The 27,900-nt window shown below is 37.5% G+C and overlaps 1 protein-coding gene across 1 annotated transcript in view; it reads right to left on the reverse strand.

The window, feature by feature from the left end:
* The window catches only part of DNAH12 (dynein axonemal heavy chain 12), a 376,621-nt gene that overhangs the window by 73,911 nt on the left and 274,810 nt on the right, over positions 1-27,900 (reverse strand). The window contains exons 56-60 of the mRNA XM_066245398.1: positions 26,412-26,626; positions 25,571-25,763; positions 23,119-23,311; positions 8,855-9,027; positions 5,314-5,454 (exon numbers count right to left, since the gene is read on the reverse strand). Coding sequence (XP_066101495.1) covers positions 5,314-5,454; positions 8,855-9,027; positions 23,119-23,311; positions 25,571-25,763; positions 26,412-26,626 — 915 coding nt within the window. The remainder of the gene's footprint in view (positions 1-5,313; positions 5,455-8,854; positions 9,028-23,118; positions 23,312-25,570; positions 25,764-26,411; positions 26,627-27,900) is intronic.

Raw genomic sequence — 27,900 nt, forward strand, 5'->3', positions numbered from 1 at the left:
GGTGGTTACCAGGGGTGGGGGGAGGGAAGACATGGGAGGGAGGGAGGGAGAGAGTTAGGGGGAGGGGGAGGGGCACAGAGAACTAGATAGAGGGTGGCGGAGGACAATCTGACTTTGGGCGAGGGGTACGCAACATAATTTAATGACAAAATAACCTAGACATGTTTTCTTTGAATATATGTACCCTGATTTATTAATGTCATCCCATTACCATTAATAAAAATTTATTAAAAAAAAAAAAGAAGATAGTGATACGTGGAAAAGAATTCCACGTGTGACTATCAAGTGGCACTGTAGCATAGACAATAGCTGCAGTTGATAACTGAAAATGTATCCAGGCTGTTTTTAAAATGAAATATTGTATAATTGTTTTATTTGCGATATAACCCCTTCAAGCTCATTCTATTAATTAAATATTGTTTCGATTGATTGCAATACAAAAAAAAAAAAAAGAAAGAAATGAGAGTGGAGAAGTAACAGCTGACATAGCAGAAATACAAAGGACTATAAGAAAATACTATGAAGAACTGTATGCCAAAAAATTAGACAACCTAGGTGAAATGGACAAATTCCTTGAAAAATATACTCTTTCAAAAATCAATTTGAAAGAATCAGAAAACTGAAACAGACCAATTACCACAAATGAGACTGAAACAGTTATCAAAAGCTCCCAACAAAGAAAAGTCCTGGCCAGATGGCTTTACAGGCAAATTCTACCAAATATTCAAAGAAGAACAAACTCCTATCCTTCTCAAGCTCTTTCAAAAATTTCAAGAGGACGGAAGACTTCCAAGCTCCTTTTATGAGGCAAGCATAGTCCTCATTCCAAAACCTGGCAAAGACACTACAAAAAAAAGAAAACTATAGGCCAATATCCCTGATAAATTTAGATGCTAAAATACTCAACAAAATATTAGCAAACTGGATCCAGCAATACATGAAAAAAATCATACATCATGATTAAGTGAGATTTATTCTGGGAGGCAAAGCTGGTACAATATTTGCAAATCAATCAATGTGATTCATCACATAAACAAAAAGAAGGAGAAAAATCACATGATAATATCAGTAGATGCAGAAAAAGCATTTGATAAAATCCAGCACCCATTTTTGATCAGAATTCCCAGCAAAGTTGAAATGCAGGGCACATACCTCAACAGGTAAAGGCCATCTATGACAAACCCACAGCCAATATCACAATCAATGGGCAAAAATTAAAAGCAATACCCTTAAGATCAGGAACAAGGCAGGGGTGCTTCCTTTCACCACTCTTATTCAATATAGTTCTGGAAGTCCTAGCCACAGCAATCAGACAAGAAGAAAAAATAAAAGGCATCCAAATTGGAAAAAAAGAAGTAAAACTATCATTATTTGCTGATGATATGATACTGTATAAAAAACCCTAAAGTCGCAGTCAATAAACTACTGGACCTGATAAAGGAATTCAGTAAAGTGTTAGGAAATAAAATTAATACTCAGAAATCAGAGGCATTTTTATACACCAACAATGATCTGCCTGAAAGAGAAATTAAGGAAACAATCCCTTTCACTATTGCAACAAAGAAAATAAAATACCTAGGAGTAAACTTAAACAAGGAGGTTAAAGACTTGTACTTAGAAAATTATAAAACATTGATAAAGAAATCAAGGGAGATAGAAACAAGTGGAAGCATATACCATGTTCATGGCTAGGAAGAATAAACATCATTAAAATGTCCATTTTATCCAAAGCAATTTAGAAATTCAATGCAATTCCTATTAAAAGACCAAGGACAAACTTCAAAGATATAGAACAAATATTCCAAAAATTCATATGGAACCAAAAAAGAACACGAATAGCCTCAGCAATCTTGAAAAAGAAGAATAAAGTGGGTGTTATCACACTTCCTGATATCAAGTTATACTATAAGGCCACTGTACCCAATACAGCTTGGTACTGGCATAAGAACAGGTATACAGATCAATGAAACAGAACAGAGAACCCAGAAATAAACCCACACCTTTATGGACAACTGATATTTGACAAAGGAGGTAAGAGCATACAATGGAGTAAAGACAGTCTCTTTAACAAATGATGCTGGGAAAATTGGACAAATACATGCAAAGAAATGAAACTAGAACACCAACTTACACCACTCACAAAAATAAACTCAAAATGGATAAGACTTGAATGTAAGTTGTGAAACCATGATCATCTTGGAAGAAAACATAGGCAGTAAGCTTTCCGACATCTCTTGCAGCAATATATTTGTTGAGTTATCCCCACAGATAAGTGAAATAAAGGACAAGATGAACAAATGGGACAATATCAAACTAAAAAGCTTTTGCACAGCTAAAGACAATACAAACAAAATAAAAAAGACAAACCACATTATGGGAGAACATATTTGGCAATACGTTTAATAAGGGGTTAATAACCAAAATTTATAAAGAACTTGTAAAACTCAACACTAGGAAGGTAAACAATTCAATTAAAAAATGGGCAAGAGAAATGAATAGACACTTCTCCAAAGAAGACATACAGATGGCCAATAGGCATATGAAAAAGTGCTCAACATCACTAAACATTAGAGAAATGCAAATTAAAACCACAATGAGATATCACCTCACACCTGTCAGATGGTGCTCATCAACAAAACAACACATAATAAGTGCTGGTGAGGATATGGAGGAAATGGACCCCTCCTGCACTGCTGGTGGGAATGCAGACTGGTGCAGCCACTGTGAAAAACAGTATGGATATTCCTCAAAAGATTAAAAATGGAACTGCCTTTTGACCCAGACATCCCCTTTTAGAAATATATCCCAAGAACACCACATCAATGATTCAAAAGAAGATATGCACCCCAATGTTTATTGCAGCATTGTTTACAATAATCAAGATCTGAAAATAGCCCAAGTGTCCGTCAGTGGATGAGTGGATTAAAAAACTTTGGTACATATACACAATGGAATACTATGTGGCCATGAAAAAGAAGGAAATCTTACCTTTTGCGACAACATGTATGGACCTGGAAACTATTATGCTAAGTGAAATAAGTCAGGAAGAGAAAAAAATATCATGTGACCTCACTCATTTGAGGAATCTAATGAACAATGTGAACTGAGTAATGGAATAGAGACAGAGACGAGATCAAAGGGACCAGAGGGAAGGCAGTCAGAGGGAAAGGAGATGAGAGGATGGGATCAGAGAAGGGAAAGAGATTAGTGAAATTATATAAATAACACAGCATTATAGAGAGCAGGACGGCAAATCCTGGAGGGAAAGGGGGAAAGCGTAGGGGGGATGGGTAAGGGGGGTGTCGAGGGGAACACGGGAGTGGGGTGAGATATATTCAGTGGAACACTTGAATCTGTGTAAACAATCAATTAAAATCAATAAAAATTTAAAAAGAAAAAATATACAACTAAATGGAACAACAACAGCAAAAAGAAAACTACAAAATTGTGATGAAAGAAATCAAAGAAGAATTAAATAAATGGAGATATATTCCATGTTCATGGACAGGAAGACTCAATATTGTCAAGGTATTCATCTATACATTCAGTGCAATCCCAATCAAAATCTCAGCAACTTATTTTGTGTATATAGACAAACTGATTCTAAGGTTTACTTTATATGGAGAAGCAAAAGACCCAGAATAGCCAATACAATACTGAAGGAGAACAAAGAGAACTGACACTACCTGACTTCAAGACTCATTATAAAGCTAATCAAGTATACTTACTACATCAAGTAATCAAGACAGTGTAAGAGTAGACAAGGAGATCAATGACACAGAATAAAAAACCCAGAAATACTCGTATATAAATATAGTCAACTGATGTTTGACAAAGGAGCAAAGGCAGTACAATGGAACAAAGATACTCTCTTCATTGCTGATTCTTTGCAGAAGCTGGAACAACTGGATATACACATGAAAATAAATAAATCTAGACAGTCATTACACCTTCATAAAAATAAACTCAAAATGGATCATAGATCTAAATGTCAAATGCAGAACTATAAAACACCTAGAAGATAATATAATGAAGTGACCATACATATGACAATCACTTTTAGATACAACATTATGAAAAAAATAATGGATAATCAGGACTTCATGAAAACTTAAAACTTCTACTCTGCAAGACATTGTCAAGGCAAACCACAGACTGGAAAAAAATAATTGCAAAAGACATATTTGGTAAAAGATATAAACAATAAAAATATAAACAACCAAACTGATTAAAAAGTGGACAAAAGACCTAACAGAACCTCACCAAAGAAAATATAAAGATGGCAAATAAGAATATGAAGAGATCTCACTATCATATGTCATTAGCAAATCGCAAATTAAAATGAGATAACATTACACATCTATTAGAATGGTCAAAAGGGAGAACTCTGACAAAACCAAATGTTAGCAAGACTTTGGAGCAACAGGAACTCTCATTCATTGCTGGTGGGATGCAAAATGAAATTGCTACTTTGGAAGACAATTTCTTACAAAACTAAAAGTACTCTTAGCATATGATCCAACAATAATACTCCTTGGTATTTCACCAATGAGTTGAAAACTTATGTGCATACAAAAACCTGCATGCACTCAGATGTTTAGAGCAATTTTTTTTAATAAATTTTTATTAATGGTAATGGGATGACATTAATAAATCAGGGTACATATATTCAAAGAAAACATGTCTAGGTTATTTTGTCATTAAATTATGTTGCGTACCCCTCGCCCAAAGTCAGATTGTCCTCCGCCACCCTCTATCTAGTTCTCTGTGCCCCTCTCCCTCCCCCTAACTCTCTCCCTCCCTCCCTCCCATGTCTTCCCTCCCCCCACCCCTGGTAACCACCACACTCTTGTCCATGTCTCTTAGTGTTTAGAGCAATTTTATTTGAAATTTTTAAAACTTAAAAGCAACCAAGATATACTTAAGTAGGTGGACAAACAAACTGTGGTATATCCATACACTGGAATATTGTTCAGTGTCCCCAAAATGAGCTATTGAGCCATAAGAAGACATGGAATGACCTTAAGTGAATATTATTAAGAGAAAAAAGTCAATCTGAAAAGGCTTTATTTCTTGACTTGGGTGGTAGCTACACAGATTTTTGCTTTGTACATATTTATTGAACTGCACATGAATATTTTGTAAATTTTCCTGTGTAGTCTAAATTTTAAAAATCAAATAAACATAAAAGCATCAATACTATTGTAGAGAAATGTTCAAGTAAAATCATGAACTAGGCATAGCAGCCATCTTTATTGATTAGATATTTCAGGCAGGTTTTTAAAGTAAATAAAGAAGAAGCATGTAACTTACAGAAGAAGATTGGCACATAATAAAAAGGAAAACAACAGCTTGTCCTTCTCAAATAGTGACCGGCATATATTACAATATAAGTTGTATGTGAAGTGGTCATTTAAATAACGCAGGCGCTTTTCCAAGATTTTGGATTTGTTACTAAAAGGTTAAAAAAAAGAAAACTATATCAACTCAAACATAACTAAGATAAAAGTAAGTAAAACATAAATTAACTTATAAGTTGTTTTTATTTTATCAAAGTACCCACTGTTAAAAGTATAAAACCACAAATACATACATACAAATGAGTGCATGCAACACTGGTGAAATCTGAATAAGCTATTGGACTGTACCAATGTGCATTTCCTAGTTTTGATATGGTGCTATACTTATGCATGATGCATTGAAGAAACAAGGTGAAGGGTATATGGGACCTCCCTGTAGTTCTGTGTGTGTACAACTTCTTGTAAATATTTATATAAAAAACAAGAGTATAATTCTAAGACAAAATGAATATAGTTTATACCATCTCTCTATTTTCAAAATTCTAAATTTCATATTGTACTCCAAAATGACTAAAAACAATCAGTTAATTAAAAAAATGTGGAGGCCCTGGCCGCTTGGCTCAGCGGTAGAGCGTCGGCCTAGCGTGCGGAGGACCCGGGTTCGATTCCTGGCCAGGGCACATAGGAGAAGCGTCCATTTGCTTCTCCACCCCTCCGCCGCGCCTTCCTCTCTGTCTCTCTCTTCCCCTCCCGCAGCCAAGGCTCCATTGGAGCAAAGATGGCCCGGGCGCTGGGGATGGCTCTGTGGCCTCTGCCCCAGGCGCTAGAGTGGCTCTGGTCGCAACATGGCGACTCCCAGGATGGGCAGAGCATCGCCCCCTGGTGGGCAGAGCGTCGCCCCATGGTGGGCGTGCCGGGTGGATCCAGGTCGGGCGCATGCGGGAGTCTGTCTGACTGTCTCTCCCTGTTTCCAGCTTCAGAAAAATGCAAAAAAAAAAAAAAAAAAAGCCTCTTGAATCTCTGTTAGTATGAGCATCTATGCTGGGGATGGGACTTTATGAGACAAAGTATTATAAATCATTTACCTGAGCCAAAGAAACCTAGAGTTTAAATTAAGACCTATACATTGAAAAAAAGTCAGAGAACATATGGATAAATGTGGTTACTTCTGAGTGGAGTTAGAACTGATATTTTTCTTTATACTCTTATATGTTTAAAAATTTTGCAATAAGCATATATTGCTTTCATTTTTTTTAGTTCAACTTTTTTCAGTAATACTTATGGTAATAAAAGATGAAATATCCATGCTGAAAAAGTTCAGCAATTATTTTAAAAAATAAACAAGCAACTACCACATAACTCAGAAATTGCATTCTTAGGCATTTGTCTCAGAGAAATGGAAACTTCTGTTCACACAAAAACCTATACATGCCTTTTTATATTAGTTTTATTTGTAATAGCCCCAAACTGGAAATAACCCATCAATAGGTGAATGATTAAACAACTTGTAGTACATCAAATCATGAATTGCTTCTCAGCAATAAAAAGAAACAAATTATTGGCACATACAACAACCTTAATGAGTCTCCAGAGAATTATGCTGGGTGAAAAAAGCCAATTCCCCAAAATTACATACTGTACAATTCCATTTATATAACATTCTGGAAATGACAAAATTATAGAAATGGAAAACAGATTAGTGGTTGAGAAGAGTGAGGAGATGGGAGGAGGAGGCTATGGCTTTAAAAGGAAAACATGGGGATCCTGGTGGTGATGGATGTGTTATATTTTGACCATACAGTTTTTTGTGAGTACAACTTCAATATTAACATCAATATCTTGGTTAAAATATTGTATACAGGTTTTCAAGTGATCACCATTGGGGAAACCAGGTAAAGAGTGTATAGGATCACTGTATTATTTCTTAAAATTCCATGTGAGTCTATATTTATATCAAAATTAAAAATTTCATTTACAAAAGTAATACTTGAGTCCATGGGAGTGAGATGCAAAGGTAAGGGGCAGTAACACTTCTTTGAGCAGAATTTTTATTACAGAATTTATTTTGGAATCAAATTAATGATCACATGCTTATAATATAATAAAATCAAAATTAACAACAAAATATAAAATAAAATCAATAAGAATGAGGAAAAGAATGAACCTAACTATATTTCACATGGATGACATCACCATACAATGAGGGGAAAAGCTAACCCAAGTAACTTTGGAATAGTTTTTTATGTATGTGTCTAAAAACAGAAAACAGTAAGTTTCTGTGTGGACATAAGCATTAAATTATCTTCAGTGTACATCTAAGAACTGCTGAATTTGTTGGAATTACTGGATCATATGGCAAATCTACAGTATGTTTAATATTTTAAGAAACTTCCAAAATGTTTCCAAAGTGGCTGCACTATTTTATAATCTCAGCAGCCATGCATGAGGGTTCTGATGACTCCACATCCTCATCAACACTTGTTACTGACATTTATATCAATACCTCAATTTGAATTTCTTCCATCATGTGGGTTGTATAAATTCAAATTCCATATTCCATCTGGGAAAGCTCAGGAATTTCAATCACTCAAGAGATTGTTCTATTAAGAACCCATGAAAAATCAACATGGTGGGCTCAAACCATATATTTAAAAGAGAGGAGAAAAAAGGACTAAAGCTAATCCCTCTTTGTCTAAATCTTGTGTAGAAGTGAAACAAAACTTAAAATATACTGCTCATACAAATTATGGGATATTTTATCGCTTCATATTCAGTTTAAAATATCCCCTAATTTGTGTGAGCAGGGAAGAAAGGCCACCTGACCAGGCAATGGCACAGTGGATAGAGCATTGAAATGGGATGCGGAGGGTCCAGGTTTAAAACCCTGAGGTTACCAGCTTGAGTGTGGGCCCATCTGACTTGAGCAGGGGTTCACCAGCTTGAGTGTGGGTCATTGGTTTGAGTGTAGGATCATAGACATGACTCCTGGTCAGTAGCTTGAAGCCCAAGGTCGCTGGCTTGAGCCCAAGGTCACTGGCTTGAGTGTAGGATCATAGACATGACTCCTGGTCAGTGGCTTGAAGCCCAAGGTCGCTGGCTTGAGCCCAAGGTCACTGGCTTGAGTGTAGGATAATAGACATGACTCCTGGTCAGTGGCTTGAAGCCCAAGGTCGCTGGCTTGAGCCCAAGGTTACTGGCTTGAGCAAGGGGTCACAAGCTGTAGATCCTCAGTCAAGGCACATATGAGAAAGCAATCAATGAACAACTAAGGTACTGCAATGAGGAATTGATGCTTCTCATCTCTCTCCCTTCCTGTCTATCCCTATCTGTCATTCTTTCTGTCTCTTTCTCTGTCTCTGTCAGAAAAAAAAAGAAAGGCCTGCTCTTTCGTTCTTCCTTTCTTTCACTTTTCCATATTTTCAAGTGTTCTATAATGAATATTAAGTATTACACAAGTAATAAGAAAAAAGTTATATGTATACACACACTTACTTAATGGAAAGGATGGTGAAAACCCAACCTAGAGAATATGAATAAAGCTAGAGAAAGTTTACCTGTCATGAATAGAGTTGATATAAAGGTTCACAAACCAGGTGAGAGAGTACTGGTACATGGGATCAATGTTAGCCAGGTCTGCAATGCTAAAGAATAATACTGATGAATGTTTAGCAATGGGTCTGTAGCCTTCTCGAGACTCTGCTATTTTGAGTTCTGTTTTTTCTGCAATCTAGAAGAAAAAAAAATCAAGATTAAGAAATAGAAAATGTGTTTTAATTATATATTGCTCATATAATGAAGTTTACATTTTATTTTATTTTATTTTTATTTTTTTTAGAGAAGCAGGGACAGAGACAGAGAGACAGGAACATCAAGCTGTTCCTGTATGTGCCCTGACCAAGGATCTAACTAGCAACTGCTGTGTTTCTGGATGACACTGGCTAGGTCTTGATTTTTTAAAGAGAAACATTGAGAGGAAGGGAGAGAAAGGGGAGGGGGAAGGGAAGCATTCATTTGTTGGTCCACTCAGTCATGCATTCATTGGTTGCTTCTTGTGTGTGCCCTGACCAGGGATGAAACCCACAACCTTGTCATTTTGTGATGATGCTCTAACCAACTGAGCTAACCAGCCAGGGTTATGAAGCTTGTATTTTAAAAAAATATGCAGCTAGCTTAGACAAAATTATAGGAGCAGCATAGTTTACAGGAAAGTGTTTTGTTATGCTAAAAGCTAGGAAAGAAGGAAGGAAGGAAGGAAGGAAGGAAGGAAGGAAGGAAGGAAGGAAGGAAGGAAGGAAGGGAGGGAGGGAGGGAGGAGGGGAGGAGGGAGGGAGGGAGGGAGGGAGGGAAGGAAGGAAGGAAGGAAGGAAGGAAGGAAGGAAGGAAGGAAGGAAGGAAGGAAGGAAGGAAGGAAGGGAGGGAGGAAGGGAGGGAGGGAAGATGGGAAGAAGGAAGGAAAGGAAGAGGAGAAAGGGAGAAAGAACTATGGAGAGAGGAAAGAGGAAGACCAGAGGTTTACAGGTTAGAGTTGTGATTTCTCACTAACCATCTCTGTCTTATTTGAGAATTACCAGAGCTGTCAATCTTTGTTTATTTTTTTATTTGTGTCTACTATAGTCACTCACCTTCTTTTATTTCATTTTATTTTTTCACTCTCTTTATTTTAATAGGTCATAGACAGAGAGGGAGAGAGAGCAAGTGTGTATGTGTGGATGTTTAAGGTGTCAACACAGGTACCAAAACCCAGCACAAAATTTGGCAGAGTAGGTACTCAGAAATATTTATTGGTTGATGGTTTTATACATTAACAAAATCCCTTTTCAACTAGTTTCTGATATGTTTAACTTTTCTAGACTAATAGGGGTATATATAGTCAACTTCAAAAGAAAAAATTTCTTCAAGATAACAGCTTTTATACTGACAGCTCAATCTGATAGAGTAATATTCTACAGGGGAAGTGTGAACAGCACTTTTCCAACCCGTTTTCTTTGGAAATGCTAACTACAGGCTCTGCTGAGCGAGTGGACCTATGTAGTCACGTTTATATCGAATTATCCCATTTGCAGCTGATTCCATCAGGTGGTAAGGACAGAGCCAGACCCAAGATAAACTAATCAATTTCCCTCCAAATTTCTACCCTGTAAGAGCCTTAGAAAATGAAGTCAGGTGGTATTGGCATCACTGCTAAAAGATAATGGGACCAGAATTGGTTTCTACGAGCAAGATATATGTAGGAACAAATTGACACAAAAGTTTTACAGAAGAAATTGTCTCGAAGTAGAGAGAAGGGCAACACAACCTTGAATAAAGGGGAAGAGGCAAAACATAGAAACTTAATGCTTCCCATTTATTCTGAGGCTTGAATGTACTTTGTACCATTGGAAAAATATCCTGTTGTAACTTTTTTATTTGAGCTAATTTGAATGGGTTTCTGTTCCTTGCTAACAAACTTTCCCCAAAATTATACTGTATTAATCATAATTAAAAGCATGTTTTAAAAAAATTGTTTATTTATTCTTTAACTTATTGTGTTTACATAGATTCTAGTGTCCCCCTGAATACATCCTCCCCTCCTTCATGTTCCCCAGTACATCCCCCCTGCCCCCCTCCCTGTAACGCCCTCCAACCTTTCCTCCAGGATTTGCTTTTCTGCTCTCCTCCCATCGTATCATCCTATCACCCCCTTTCCCTCTGTCCTCTTTCATTCTGGACCCTATGATCCCGCCTCTGTCTCTATTCCGCTCCTCAGTTCATATTGTTCGTCGGATTCCTCAGATGAGTGAGGTCACATAATATTTTTCTTTCTCTGCCTGGCTTATTTCACTTAACGTAATAGTTTCCAGGTCCATCCGTGTTGTCACAAAAAATAATATTTCCTTCTTTTTCATGGCCCCATAGTATTCCATTGTGTATACGTACCAAAGCTTTTTTAATCCACTGATCCACTGATGGGCACTTGGGCTGTTTCCAGATCTTGGCTATTGTAAACAATGCTGCCATATATGGGGGTGCATTTCTCCTTTTGACTCGTTGATGTGGTGTTCTTGGAATATATTCCCAAAAGTGGGATGGCTGGGTCAAAAGGCAGTTTGATTTTTAACTTTTTTGAGGGATCTCCATACTGTTTTCCACAGTGGCTGCACCAGTCTGCATTCCCACCAGCAGTGCAGGAGGGTTCCCTTTTCTCCACATCCTCGCCAGCACTTATTCTGTGTTGTTTTGCTGATGAGCGCCATTTTGACTGGTGTGAGGTGATATCTCATTGTGGTTTTAATTTGCATTTCTCTAATGATTAGTGATGTTGAGCAATTTTTCATATGACTACTGGCCATCTGTAGGTCCTCTTTGGAGAAGTGTCTATTCATTTCTTTTGCCTATTTTTTGATGGGACTGTTTATCTTCCTGATGTTGAGATTTACAAGTTCTTTATAAATTTTGGTTATTAACTCCTTATCAGATGTATTGTCGAATATGTTCTCCCATTGTGTGGCTTGCCTTTTTATTTTGTTCATATTGTCTTTAGCTGTGCAAAAGCTTTTTAGTTTGATGTAGTCCCATTTGTTTATCCTGTCCTTTATTTCCCTGGTGTGTGGAGATAAATCAGCAAATATATTGCTGCGAGTGATGTCGGAGAGCTTATTGCCTATGCTTTCCTCTAAGATGCTTATGGTTTCATGACTTACATTTAATTCTTTTATCCATTTTGAGTTTATTTTTGTGAGTGGTGTGAGTTGGTGGTCTAGTTTAATTTTTGTGCAGGTAGCTGTCTAATTTTCCCAACATCATTTGTTAAAGAGACTGTCTTTACTCCACTGTATGCTATTACCACTCTTGTCAAATATCAGTTGTCCATAGAGCTGTGGGTTTATTTCTGGGTTCTCTGTTCTGTTTCATTGATCTATATGCTAGTTCTTATGCCAGTACCAAGCTGTTTTGAGTACAGTGGCCTTGCAGTATATCTTGATATCAGGAAGTGTGATAACACCCACTTTATTCTTCTTTTTCAAGATTTCTGAGGCTATTTGTGTTCTTTTTTGGTTCCATATGAATTTTTAGAATATTTGTTCTATATCTTTGAAGTATGTCCTTGGTCTTTTAATAGGAATTGCATTGAATTTCTAAATTGCTTTGGATAAAATGGACATTTTAATGATGTTTATTCTTCCTAGCCATGAACACAGTATATGCTTCCACTTGTTTCTATCTCCCTTGATTTCTTTATCAATGTTTTATAATTTTCTTTGAATTTGTTTTTATCCTTGTTGCTTAGATGAGTTTCTTGTAGGCAGCATACAGTTGGATTTTTTTAAATCCATTCTGCTACTCTGTGTCTTTTTATTGGTAAGTTTAATCCACTTACATTTAGTGTAATTATTGACACTTGTGGGTTCCCTATTGCCATTTTATAAATTGCTTTCTGTTAGTTTTGTATCTTGTTTGATTCTTCTCTTTTGTTTTTCTATTGTTTGTTTTTGTTTGTTTGTATTCCATACTTCTTTCCTCTGTTGCTACCTTTTTTAAGTCAAGTGTTTTTGTGGTGGTTTTTTCCACTTAAGGGTGGTTACCATTAAGTAATGAAAAGGGTACCTACCATATTCATTGTAGTACCCTTTCTTATGAGTATTTCTGCGCTTCATCGTCCTTTGCTACTGTTAATCTTCATCTTTTCTCCCCTTTTTTTTTCTTTTGTTGTCACAGTTTAAGTTTGGTTTTATTGTTTTCTTGGTGGAGCTGTTACTTGTGGTTTTGTTTTCTTTTGTTCTTTGAATCTGGTTGGAAAACCCCCTTTAGTATTTCCTGGAGTGGGGGCTTTCTGATGATAAATTCTCTCATCTTTTCTGTATTTGTGAATGTTTTTATATCTCCTTTGTACTTGAAGGATAGCTTTGATGGGTATAGTATTCTTGGCTGAAAGTTCCTCTCTTTCAGGGCTTTAAATATTGGGGTCCACTCTCTTCTAGCTTGTAGAGTTTCTGCTGAAAAATCTGATGATAATCTAATAGGCCTTCCTTTATATGTTGTATTCTTCTTTTCCCTGGCTGCCTTGAGAATTTTTTCTTTGTCATTAGTTTGTGTCATCTTCATTATGATGTGCCTTGGAGTGGGTTTGTTGGGGTTAAGAAAACTCGGTGTTCTGTTTGCTTCTTGAATTTGAGGCTTTAGTTCTTTCCACAGGCTTGGGAAGTTCTCATCTATTATTTGTTTGAGTATATTCTCCATTCCATTTTCTTTCTCTTCCCCCTCTGATATACCTATTGTTGTTATGTTATTCTTTCTGATGGAGTCAGACAATTCCTGTAGGGCTTTCTCGTTTTTTATTATTTTTGAGTCTCTTTCTTCTTCTCTCTGTTGTGCCTCAAGTTGCTTGTCTTCTATTTCACTAATCCTATCTTCTATCTGGGCTGTTCTATTAGCTAAGCTTGTTACCTCGTTTTTCAGCTCATGAATTGAGTTTTTCATTTCTGTTTGATTTGTTTTTATAGTTTCAATTTCCTTGGTAATATATTCTTTGTGATCGTTGAGTTGTTTTCTGATCTCCCTAAATTGCCTTTCTGTGTTTTCTTGTATATCTCTGAGTATTTTTAAAATTTCTATTTTAAATTCTCTGTCATTTGGCTCCAAGGCTTTCAATATGTTAAATCTTTTCTCCATAGATTTTTCCACATCTATTTGTGTTACCTCTCTATCTTTTGTATCCATAATATTCGATTTCCTTTTTCTTATTGGCATCTGAAGGTGGTCTTGTTGATAGTGTTAATTAGAATTAATAAAGAATAAAAAGGAAAAAAAAATGGAAAACACTCCACACACAAAAAAAGTAATAATTTATTATTTCCCCCTTTTTTATTTCTTCTCTTCCCCTCCTCTCACCTCCTTAGGGAAATATCGTGATGACCTGTGAATTATATTATGCTAAATGGAACAAAAACTGCCTATAACAGAGGGCCTGATTTGGGGTGAAGAGTTCAAGGGGCAAAAAAGGGAGTAGGAACCTACTAAATGCAAAAAAAAAAAAAAAGGAGAAAATCTTAGACAAGCATAAAATGATTTGCTTGTAAGTGATGGTCGACTAAGAGATATAATGAGAGGGATAAGAGGGAAACAGAAAAAAGGAGAGAAAAAATAATAATATTTAAAGAAGAAAAAAATAAAAATAAAACTAATAAGTAAAAATCTGTTGTAATAAGTGGAGCGAAGACTAAATACAATGGAGACTTTGGGTTGGGAGGAATGCTAGTGAGTTAAAAAGCAATGTAAAAAGTACCCAAAATGCCACAAAAACAAACAAATAGAGGAAAACCAAGAACAAAAGCAGGAAAAAAAAGAAAAAAAACCCAAAAAAACTTGAGTCCTAAATTATATAATTTGTTTGTGATTGAGGATTGAATGGGAAGAAAAGTAAAAGGAGAAAAGAAGAAACAAATAGAAAAGGAAAAAATAAGAAAAAGAGAGAAATGAAGGAAGAAAAAAAGGAAAGAAAAAAAAACAAAAACAAAAACAAAAAAACAAAAGGGGAGAGAGTGAGAGTTAAGGGTTTTGGAGTGTAACCCTAAAGGAGAGTAAGGATGAAGAAAAGAAATAAAATGTAACACTCATGGGTAGTGTAGTTCAAGAAAAGGGTAGCATAAGATGGGCAGATAATAAAAGGACCGAGGTGGAGGAAATACAAATAATAATAAAGGCAATAAGAAAGAAGAAAGAAACAACAACAACAAAGAATTAGTGAAACAAGTTATAAAGTCTGTGGATTTTTCTTGATTTTGAGAGGTTAACTTCTTTCTTTTTCTTTTTTCTCCCTCTTCCTGGTCGGTGACTCTGTACTACAGGTTCTGCCCCTGTGTCACGCTTAGGTAGGGATTTGCAGTTGATGGGATTCTATGGCAATGTCATATAATTGGCTTTAGTCTAGCTGGTAGTCAAGGCTTGTTGGCGTTTGCAGAGTCCAACAATGAGAGAGTTTGCTTTCCTGGAGTCTCTCTCCTAGTCTCCCCTTCCTGAATTAGCAGCCTGGTGATCCAGCTATGAGGCTGCCACTGCTTCTGTCTGGGGAGTAAGAGGCTCAAAGAGCTGGGAAATCCCCACTCTATCCTCACTCAGCGCAAGGCTCTGGGTAAGGCTCTGGCAGTCAGAGCCTCCAGCGTAATCAGGTGGGGCTGGGAGTCAATTGTTGTCAAGGTGACTGTTCAGCGCCTACCATTCAGTTGGACCACTCAACCCAGGCTTTCCACACTTGGTAGCCTGTTTTGGCTGGGAAGAAGATGCACTATTCGCTGCTTGCTGTATAGATCTTAATATCTGCCAAGTCCCTCTTGTTAGGTATATCCCTGAATATGGAGGCTCTGTCAATCAGAAGTTGCCCCCGCCCCTTTAGCAAAAGGCACTGAAAAATATCACGCCTCTTGTCTTGGATCGCTGAACTGGGAGAGATCTTATCAATTAGAGCCCCGTGGGTGCGCAGATTTCGTGGGTTAAGCTAATTTCAGTGATTGGATCCACAGCTGTGCTCCAGAAAGTATTTCAGGCTGCCTGCGCGCCCCTCCCCCAACGCTTGATTGTTAGCTTGAATGGCTGGGTGAGGTGCCCCACCCACGGAGAGAATCTCCCGACTAGGAAAGACAGGCTTGGCGCCCCTCCCGGACCGCGGCACGGGGCGCGTGTGCGCGGTTTCTCAGTGCACGCCGGTGGCCGGGACTCTCCGGACCGCAGCACGGGGCGTGCGCATGGTTTCTCAGTGCACGCCGGTGGCCGGGACTCTCCGGACCACAGCATGGGGCGCACACGCGGTTTCTCAGTGCACGCTGGTGGCCGGGACTCTCCGGACCGCGGCACGGGGTGCGCATGCGGTTCCTCAGGGCACGCCGGCTGCCGCCAGTGCCCAGGCTGCCGCTCCCCGAGTGTGGGCGGGCAGCTGCACGTGTGGGTTGACTCACCACAGGCGTACTCCCTCCTCGGCAACAGTCCTTTCGCTTTCAGTGTGTGTGTGGAACTCCGGAATGCTCCGAGGATAAATTTTTCTGTTTCTAGTTGATAAATTTGTTGAGATTTTGGGGAGATCTGTCGGTCGCGCTGCTCACGGCGCCATTTCCGTGATGTCACTCCTATAATTTTCTAAGTACAAGTCTTTAACCTCCTTGTTTAAGTTTACTCCTAGGTATTTTATTTTCTTTGTTGCAATAGTGAAGGGGATTGTTTTCTTAATTTCTCTTTCAGACAGATTATTGTTGGTGTATAAAAATGCCTCTGATTGGCCCTGGCCGGTTGGCTCAGTGGTAGAGTATTGGCCTGGCGTGCAGGAGTCCCGGGTTCGATTCCCAGCCAGGGCACACAGGAGAAGCGCCCATCTGCTTCTCCACCCCTCCCCTTCTCCTTCCTCTCTGTCTCTCTCTTCACCTCCTGCAGCCAAGGCTCCACTAAAACAAAAAGTTGGCCCGGGCACTGAGGATGGCTCTATGGCCTCTGCCTCAGGCACTAGAATGGCTCTGGTTGTGACAGAGCAATGCCCCAGATGGACAGAGCATCCCCCCCTGGTGGGCATGCCAGGTGGATCCCGGTTGGGGGCATGTGGGAGTCTGTCTGATTGCCTCCCCGTTTCCAATTTTAGAAAAATACACACACAAAAAAAGCCTATGATTTCTGAGTATTAATTTTATATCCTGATACCTTGCTGAACTCCTTTATCAGGTCAAGTAATTTATTGACTGCGACTTTAGGGTTTTCTATATACAGTATCATATCATCAGCAAATAATGATAGTTTTACTTCTTTTTTTCCAATTTGGATGCCTTTTATTTCTTCTTCTTGTCTGATTGCTGTGGCTAGGAATTCCAGAACTATATTGAATAAGAGTGGTGAAAGGGGGCACCCCTGCCTTGTTTCTAATCTTAAGGGGATTGCTTTGAACTTTTCCCCAGTGAGTATGATGTTGGCTGTGAGCCTGTCATAGATGGCCTTTATCATTTTGAGGTATGTTCCCTGTATTCCCACTTGGCTGACAGTTTTGATCATAAATGGGTGCTGGATTTTATCGAATGGTTTTAATGCATGTATTGATATTATAATGTGGTTTTTCTTCTTCCTTTTGTTTATGTGATGAATCACATTAATTGATTTGCAAATATTGTATCAGCCTTACCTCCCCAAAATAAATACCACTTGATCATGATGTATAATTTTTTCATGTATTGCTGGATCCGGTTTCTAATACTTAGTTGAGAATCTTAACATCTAAATTCATCAGGGATATTGGCCTATTGTTTTCTTTCTTTGTGTTGTCTTTGCCTGGCTTTGGAATCAGAATTATGCTCGCCTCATAAAAAGGAGCTTGGAAGATTTCCCTCCTCTTGAATTTTTAAAAATAGCTTGAGAAGGATAGGAGCTAGTTCTTTGAATATTTGGTAGAATTTGCCTGTGAAGCCATCTGGCCCAGGGCATTTGTTTCTTGGGAGTTTTTTGATAACTGGTTCAATCTCATTTGTTGTAATCAGTCTATTTAGGTTTTTTGATTCTTTCAAATTGATATTTGAAAGATTATATTTTTCAAGGAATTTGTCCATTTCACCGAGGTTCTCTAATTTTTTGTATACAGTTCTTCATACAATAGTATTTTCTTACAATTCTTTGTATTTCTTCTATGTCTGTTGTTACTTCTCTTCCTTCAATTCTAATTTTATTTATTTGAGTCCTTTCTCTTTTCTTCTTGGTGAGCCTGGCTAAGGGTTCATTGATCTTGTTTCTTTTTCAAAGAACCAGCTCTTGGTTTCATTGATCCTCTGTATTGTTTTTTTTTTTTTTAGTCTCTATGTCATTCATTTCCACTCTGATCTTTATTATTTCTTTCTACTTCCTCTAGGCTATACTTGCTGTTCTTTTTCTAGTTCTTTTAGTTGTAGAATTAAGTTGTTTATTTGAGCTTTTTCTAGCTTCTTAAGGTATGCCTGTAATGTTATGAACTTCCCCCTTAGGACTGCTTTTGCTGTGTCCCATAGATTTTGAGTTGTTGCATGCTCATTTTCATTTGTTTCAAGGAAATTTTTTTATTTCTTCCTTGATCTCATTGTTGGCCCATTCATTGTTTAATAACATGCTGTTTAGTTTTCAAAGCCTGACCTGTGGTGGTGCAGTGGATAAAGCGTTGACCTGAAAATGCTGAGGTCACTGGTTCGAAACCCTGGGCTTGCCTGGTCAAGGCACATATGGGAGTTGATGCTTCCAGCTCCTCCCCCCTTCTGTCTCTCCTGTCTCTCCCTCTCCTCTCTAAAATGAATAAAATAAAAAAAAAGTTTTCAAGAGTTTGAGTGTTTTTCAGTTTTTCTATTGTAGTTGATTTCTAGTTTCATGCCATTGTGGTCAGAGAAGATGCTTGATGTGGTTTCAATCTTCTTAACTATGTTGAGACTCATTTTATACCGTAATATGTGGTCTATCCTAGAGAATGTACCATGCTCACTTGAGAAGAATGTATATTCAGCTGCTTTAGGGTGAATGGTTCTGAAGATATCTATTAAATCCAGTTGATCTAGTGTGTCCCTTAATTCTGCTGTTTCTTTGTTAATTTTCTTTCTTGAGGATATATCCATTGATGTTAGTGAGGTATTGAAATCCCCTACTATTATAGTATTGCTGTTGATCTCTCTCTTTATGTCCATCAAAATATGCTCTATATATTTAGGTGCTCCTATATTAGGTGCATAGATATTTATAATGGTTATCTCCTCCTTTATCATTATGTGACCTTCATTATCTCTTAGTATAGTCTTTGTTTTAAAGTCTATTTTGTCATATATATGTATTGCTACCCCAGCTTTTTTTTTCATTTCCATTTACATGAAATATTTTTTCCATCCTTTTACTTTTAATCTATATGTATCTTTTGTTTTGAGGTGGGTCTCCTGTAGACAGCATATGTATGGGTTCTGTTTTCTTTTCCATTCAGCTACCCCATGTCTTTTGATTGGAGCATTTAATACATTTAAGGTTATTATTGATATGTAGTTGTTTATTGCCATATTTTTTCTTTAATCTATATTCCTCTTTTAATATACATATATATATTCTGCTTTGTTCTGCCTATAGCAGGCCCCTTAACATTTTTTGCAGCATTGGTTGATTGTGATGAATTCCTTGAGTTTTTTTTTGTCTGGGAAGCTTTTTATTTCTCCTTCAATTTTAAACAATAGTCTTGCTGGATAAAGAAGTCTTGGTTGTAGGTTCTTGTTCTGCATTACTTTGAATATTTCTTGCCAATCCTCTCTGGCTTCAAGTGTTTCTGTTGAGAAGTCAGATGTCATCCTTATGGGTGTTCCTTTGTAGGTGATTGACTGTTTTTCTCTTACAACTTTTAATATTTTTTCTTTATCTCTTAGCTTTGGTATTTTGATTATGATATGTCTTGGTGTGGGTCTCTGGGTTCTTTTTTAATGGGGTTCTCTCTGCTTCTTGAACTTGTGTGACTCTTTCTTGCATCAATTTTGGGAAATTTTCACCTATAATTTCTTCAAAGAGCTTCTCTAGTCCTTGTTCTTTCTCTTCTCCTTTAGGAATCCCTATTATGCAGATATTGTTCTCTTCATGTTGTCATAGAACTCTCTTAGGATTTCCTCTTACTTTTTGATCCTCTCTTCTCTTTGCTTTTCTGCTTCGTGTTTTCACTTTTCTTGCCCTCTAAGTCACTGATTCGATCCTCTGCTTCATCCAGCCTGCTTTTAATTCCTTCTAGTGTAGTCTTTATTTCTGATATTGTGTTTGTCATTTCTGTCTGGTTCTTCTTTATGATTTCCGTGTCCTTTTGGATACTTACACTTTCTTTATTGAGGTGTTCATTAAGTCCATCCATTGTTGCTTTGAGATCCTTAAGCATCCTAACAATCATTGTTTTATACTCTGCATCTGGTGATTTGATTACTTCTGATTCATCTAGGACTTTTTCTGAGGACTTATCTTGTTGAAGCATATGACTAATGCTTCTCTGCCTACCCATTATTCTCTGTATGACTTATAGGCTTCTTTCAGTTGTGATCTCCTTACTTAGTAGAGCTGCTTTGAAGTCTTGATTTGTTTATTTTCTTCTCAGTTTTCTTAACTTGGTGGTAATCTTGTTTACTGATCTCAGCAGGGGCCTTATTTGAAACTGTATCCAGGAATGAGGTGGGTGTAACCTGAGACTCTGAAGACTTGATCTGCCAGCTTCTCTCTGGGGGCCGGGTGCTTTCTCCCCTTCAGTAGGGGGAGATGTATCTCAAATCTCCATGGAATCCAGAGTTACTGCCCATCCTTCCCACTTCATGTTTCCAGCTGTGTCTTGCTGTGCTGATTGGAGCTGGAGAGCTTTCTTAAGGTGGGTCACCTGGAACCACTTTAGGATTGTGCTGTGTGGAGGAATCAACCCCTCTCCCAGCTATAGCTGCCTTGGCACTGGATGAGTCAGCTTCTCAGGTCATCCCATGCATTCCTCTGCCCCTGACCATCTATCTCTCTCTCCCCACTTTCCTTTTGGAAGACAAGCCAGCCCTCTCAGCACACCTCGTTCCCAGGTCCCCAGGCAAGTGGCTGTAAGCAATATTTTCTGCTCTTCTCCTTGTAATGAGACCCCTTCTGGGTCTCAGCCTCACCCCTCTCCCCTTAACTCCTGGAAGCAGGAGAGCTCCTACCATGCCCCACACTCCCTACCAGGCTCTGTGTGTCTTTCTCTTTGCTCCTTGGTTTTTGAGACCTGTTCTTGTATTCCAAAGTTGGTTTTTCATGCTGATTATCCCTAAATTAATTTGTAATCCAGTTTGGTGGTGTGAGCTGGGAGTCTGTGCATCTGCTTACTCCACTGCCATCCTGGCATCCAACCTCATTGGCAGCTTTCATAAATGATTTCCAACTTCTGGTTTCCCCATCCACACACCTTCTCCCTTTTCTGCAAAACTGGCTTTTTCTTCAGCACTCTGTACTCTCTCTGTACTCACTATGCAAACATGGCTTCAAAAAATTTTGTTTATTGACTTGAGAAAGAAGAAGGGAGGGAGAAACATCGATTTGTTGTTCTACTTATTTGTATTGATTCTTGTATGTGCCCTGACTGGGAATTGAACCCACAGCCTTGGCATAAAGGGCAAATGCTAACCAATGCTTCCAAGACAGGGCTAAAAGAAAATTTTAAAAAATTCATTTTAGAAAAGGAGAGAGAGAGAGAAGGGGGGAGGAGCAGGAAGCATCAACTCCCATATGTGCCTTGACCAGGCAATCCAGGGGTTTTAAACTGGTGACCTCAGCATTCCATATCAACGCTTTATCCACTGTACCACCACAGGTCAGGTTATACACAAGTTTTAAACCTCAATCTTGACTATAAAAGTGTAAAGCAAAGTTATCAATAATGTAAATTGGTGACATTTTACATAAGAAATCAGAATATGATCTCACTTATATATGGAAGCTAATGACCCAAGTGAACTGAGGAATGGAATAGAAGCAGAGGCGGGGTCACAGGGAGCAGAGGGATAGCAGTCAGAGGGAAGGGGGATGAGGAGATGGGATCAGAGAAAGTGATGGGATTAGTGAAATTATATATATATATAACACAGAGATATAGATAACAGAACAGCAAACCCACAGGGAAGGGGGGAGGGTGTTAAGGGGAGGAGAGTAAAGGGGGTGTAATGGGCATACATTAGGGTTGAGGGTGTTATATTGAGTGGGACACTTGAATCCATGTTAACACAATATATTAAAATTAATAAAAATTTTAAAAATAATCTTAGTATTCTCATTTAAACCTTCTGCTATTTAAACCTTAATTTTTTTTTCAGCTATTGGAGGACCCAGCAAGAAAGATATCATTTTTTAAATGTATTTCTCTTTGTAAGATAAAATACTGGAACTAATAAATATATACTTATATCTACTTTCCCAAGGGAAAGTGTGACTAAGCCTTTAAAAAGTCCTCTGATCCAGAACTGGGGTACATGTGTGCAGGGGGAGGGGCAGAAGGATGCTGAGCAATTAGTAAAATTTCTATTTAGTCTTTAAAATTTTTTTAATTGCCCTAATATTTAGATGTGCTTAATTCATTGAGTTGGCCAAAGAGGATAGAAAGTTCTGAACATCAATAGCCTATGGAAGTCATTCTGTAACATCATTTAATTGTGCAAACTTGGGCCTCAACTACTCCTTCTGGGCCATAGTTTTATCAATTACTAAATGCAAAAGATAACTGATAGCTAAAACCTCTTACCTATAACATGGTAGGAGTCTATCAAAAATATATACAGTATGAAAAAATACCATTTGGCTGAGATAGATGAATTTAGAATAAATACATTCCTGGCTGTGGACCATTTGACTTCCTTCCTTCATCTGCCACCCCCAACTCTCACACTGCTATCCCTGGCAAACAAATGACTAGGCAATATCAGAAAAACATCCTTATTAGTTCCTAGAACCACTTAATGTCCAATTAAGCAACAATTACCTACTTCCTTCTTAAGTTTCAACCAGGAACAAAAGTAAGCCAAACTCTCAAACTCAGTTTTTAGGTGACAGTCTATTAAATTTGGATAAACCAGACTAGCTTGCCTTACCTGTGCAATAATAAAAAATGTATATTTGTAAAATATATATTCTAAATTTATTTCTCTGTGTAAGATACCATACAGATAAGGCCAGGTTTTGAATAATTTAACAGTAAGAGATATTCTCTTATGAATTTAAAATTAGTTTCTATGTTTTGGTATTTTATAATTTTTTTTCTTTTCCAGTAAGTCTAGTAAGCTTTCTTAAAGCACTGAGAGCAAACTGGAATCTTAAGAATCAAAAGTTTACTAGGGTTCTTTTTCACCTGCTGTTTCTTCGTTATCTCATTGGACATCATTTTAGCGGAGTCTAAGACTTTAATTGCACTTTCGTCTTCTAAAATGTTCCCTTCTGAAGATGATAATGTTTCCAAAATTTTTCTCTCTATGTCTTTTAGCTGTTTCTTATTAGCTGCAGACTGAAGAATAAGAGCATTTCTTTCCTCTTCTAATTCTGGTCTTAAAGATAAAAACATTTAGTATAAATTTATCTAAATATTATATATCGCAATGTCATACATTTAAATAATTTTGTAGACATGTAATACAAACTAGGATGATTAATTTCTTTATCCTAACCTAAGGGAAAAAATTACTTCCATTCAAATAATAATTTGTGAAAACATTAATTGTATATGTATAAAATGTGGCAATAACATGCACTGTTTTAAGTCTGAAATGTATTAAGCTTATCCATATGGCTTAGCCCGTTATGTGAGAATAAGAACTAGAGAAGAAACTCAGAGTGTCAACTTCTTATTTATTCCTTGGCCTTGTCAGATTCAATTTCATTTTTACTGTTTACAATAGCAGACACAGAAAGGATAATTTGTTGTACAACTGGCCCTTCAAGTAAAAGACAAAATTGGCACTTAACATCTTAATGAGGATGGTATGAAACTTTAAAATAACAATTTATCATGTTATAGAATGTTAAGACATGATTCTCTCTTGGATACTCTGTGAGATTGATATATTGGAAATAACTAAAGTACCTCATGGTTACATATTTTCACTTACAATTTGATGTCATGTAACAGACTACTTGATAATGCTATACAGTGTGTCCATAAAGTCATGGTGCCCTTTTGACCGGTCACAGGAAAGCAACAAAAGACGATAGATATGTGAAATCTGCACCAAATAAAAGGAAAACCCTCCTGGTTTCTGTAGGATGATGTGGCAGCATGTATGCATGCAAAAATGATGATGTAACACTGTGTATACAGCAAAGCAGCCCACGGCCATGCCAGTTGAGATGTGGACGGTACAGAGGAAAGTTCAGTGTGTTCTGTGGCTCGCTAAATTCGAATCCATGACCAAAGTGCAACATGAATATTGGCGCGTTTATAACAAAGCGCCACCACATAGGAATAACATTACTCGGTGGGATAAGCAGTTGAAAGAAACTGGCAGTTTGGTGGAGAAACCCCGTTCTGGTAGGCCATCAGTCAGTGACAAGTCTGTAGAGGCTATACAGTATAGCTACCTAAGGAGCCCTAAAAAATCTGTGTGTGAGCCCACATCAAACTGCACTGAATAGGTATGAAACTGGGAGAGTTTTCCTTTTATTTGGTGCAGATTTCACATTTCTGTTGTCTTTTGTTGCTTTCCTGTGACCGGTCAAAAATGCACCATGACTTTATGGACACACTGTATTAAGGTTCAAGTGGAATCAAAGATGTCCTTCAGGAAGGAATCTTTACCAATAGCCCTTCCAGGCATATATTTTTTTCTTTTAAAAAATAACACATGCTAGTAATAAAAAAATACATAAATTATGAAGACAAGAATAATCACCCATAATCTTAGCACCAAGGGGATGGTCACAGGTAACATTCTGGTGTATTCCTTCCCAATCTTTTTTGTATATATGCATTGACCTTTTTTTTGCAATCATGCATTAACTTGTTTTTACAAAATATTACCCAAACTGTATATAGTTTAGTGTCCTGCATGTTTGCTCTTAATCCTAAGTATTTTCTTTTCTTTTCTTTTTAAGTGTAAGCAAGAGTAGGGGAGATAGAGAGATAGACTCCCACATGTGTCCTGACCAGAATCCACCCAGTAATATCACTCTGGGGCTGATGCTCTGCCCATCTGGGGCCATGCTCACAACTGAGCTATTTTTAGCTCTTGAAGTGGAGGCTCCACAGAACCATCCTCAGCACCCAGGATCAATGTGCTTGAACCAATTGAGCCATGGCTGTGGGAGAGGGAGAGAGAGAGAGAGAGAAACAAGTGGGAAGGGGACAGGGGAGAAGCAGATAGTCGCTTCTCCCGTGTGCCCTGACCAGGAATCGCACCCGGGACTTCCATATGCCAGGTCGATGCTCTACTACTGAGCCAACTGGATAGGGCCCTAAGTATTTTCTTAATAACATCCTGTATATATGTCTTTGAACACATTTTAAAATTTTTTCCATAGCATAAATTCCTGGGGTGAAATTTTTTTTTGCTTAAACAATTAGATAAAAGTCAGAAATTATGGCATGTCACCTGACTCATACTACTCATATTCAGAACCCAATATAACATGATTGACTTATAACTTACTTGTTATAGAATGGCTATTTTTAAGGTATTATACAATTATTTAATTTATAATGATAAAATATAAAATTTGACTAGGTTTTGAAATAATCACATAACAGAAGTATTAATGGCCTACAAATATTCCTCTCCAGGCCATCTGGATGCATCCGAGAAAATACATACCTCTCCTTTGCAACAACAATACCTAATAACTGATCTTCAAGTCCTTCTGGAGTTATCATGAAATTGAGCAAAGATAGTTTTGTTGCTATCTCTGGCATATAGTGTGGATTTCTCAGTTTTGTGGTGATATAAAACTTGAAATCAAAGGAATACTCAATAGTGATTTCACCAAGCCTGATGCAATCAATGCCACCTGTATTTCAGAAAACAAATGCATACAGTAAGTAAGCAGAAGTTGTATAGCCCTTCCCACTATGTTAAGGCCTTTCCCAGGTTACAAGTAATTGAAAGTAGAATACAGATGTGATGAGAGTCACAGACACAGTAAGTGTCAAGTAAGCAGTTACACAACAGGATTCCTTCACTCTATGGTTGTGGAGGCTTCAAAATCAAGATTCTTTTTTATCTTACTTTATCAATTTTCAATAATGATTCCAAAGTTATTTGTGTATGACTAAAGCCCTTAAAAGTCCTAGAGTTTAGCAGAGATAAAATTTTTATAAGCAGAAAAATATGAAGTGGGTAATATTTACCTAAATTCAACTCTGTCCCACATTAACCATTACTATTTGTAATAATGGACTTTGTGTGGTCCATGGTCATATGATAAAGGAATTTCAGACTGGCTTCAGCTTCTTTATGTTTTCTACTGAACAACAGTCTAGATTAAGTGATTAAAGCAATGAAGGGAGGGCAAAGTTGATATTTGTTCCAAATTTCCTTTCACATATAACAATGACACAGAAGTTCTGAGTTATTAACCTTGTTATTAAATTTATGTAGTGGGGCTTTTTTATCCAATCATATTTCAGTTCTATAACTAATATTAATTGACTTCTACCTTGTTTAAAAGTTTGTCTAAGCAGTAAAGGCTCCAAAGATGGGTCTAGTTCTTCGCCGACATTTTCTAACAGAAGCGGAGTTCCAAACTGAATACAGTTTTCCAATGTTCTCATATAGTCTGAATCTGATAGCTTAATAACGCTAAGTTGATTTTCTTTCTCAGAGTTTTTGATCCATTTATTGGCTTGACCCTGGGGGTCAATCATTAAAGGCCTAGAATATAATAAGAAAAATTCTGAGGAGAATAAATAGATATTCATATTTCTTTAAAGTTACATAATTTAAATAATAAACATCACCATCAATTTGTAAATATACAATGTGTTTCACATATCAGGATTAATCTTCACAAAAGGCCTGTGAGAAAAGAGTGAAAAAGAAGTTTTATTCTTATTTATCATTGAAATGAAGAAATTTAGTCTCAGGGAGTACTTTGCCCAAAGTTCCATGCTTGCAAAATTAGTTTAATGTCAGAAGTAGGATCTTGTGAACCTGTCAGCTGTGCTCTTTCCAATATAACACACTGTCTTCAAGGTACGCAATTTTAATATATGACATATGTTAACATAATATGAAAAATAATTCTATTTATTTCATAAAAATTTAAAGTAAGAGATATATTATCCTCTAATGGATTTCCTTAGGTTATCAGTAGAGTCATAAACTAAGTTAAGTCTAGTATATTATTTGAGATCTATTTAGAAATTTTTTTCTATGTAAGTATGGTAAAGACTGTGTTCAAGAACATATGATTCATGGTTTTGGATATTCAGAAGATGATGTTCTTTCTTCTTCCTCAGTGACAATGCTGTCCTAGGTTCCTTTTGCATTCAGTATAATGCATTAAGTCATCTTTCTAAAATATCAGCACAAAAAGGGGAGTTTCCATTCCATGTCACTCTGGCTTCCCACACATTCCCTTTCTGTTTCAACAGCTTCTAGGAATAAAATCTCCTTTCTCTTTCCCTATAAATAAGCTCTTTAGTCAATTACTCCCAAATAACTTTGTTCTTTTATTTTCTTTTCTTTCTAAAAAACAAAACAATCCAATACAAGCTGCCTAGTTGTTTTCTTTCTCAGCTCAAATTGTACTGAAATCTTACTGAATGCACAAAAAGGTCCAGACACTAGTCAAAATTTATTTTGCTATTATATAAAACAGAGAGAATGTGTTTTGGAAATGAGAAATTTTTTTTTTTTTTTTTTTTGCATTTCTTTGAAGCTGGAAACAGGGAGAGACAGTCAGACAGACTCCCGCATGAGCCCGACCGGGATCCACCCGGCACGCCCACCATGGGGCGACGCTCTGCCCACCAGGGGGCGATGCTCTGCCCATCCTGGGCGTTGCCATGTTGCGACCAGAGCCACTCTAGCGCCTGAGGCAGAGGCCAAGGAGCCATCCCCAGCGCCCGGGCCATCTTTGCTCCAATGGAGCCTCGGCTGCGGGAGGGGAAGAGAGAGACAGAGAGGAAGGCGCGGCAGAGGGG

Source organism: Saccopteryx bilineata, chromosome 10 (assembly GCF_036850765.1).
Source record: "Saccopteryx bilineata isolate mSacBil1 chromosome 10, mSacBil1_pri_phased_curated, whole genome shotgun sequence".
Classification (NCBI taxonomy): Eukaryota; Metazoa; Chordata; class Mammalia; order Chiroptera; family Emballonuridae; genus Saccopteryx; species Saccopteryx bilineata.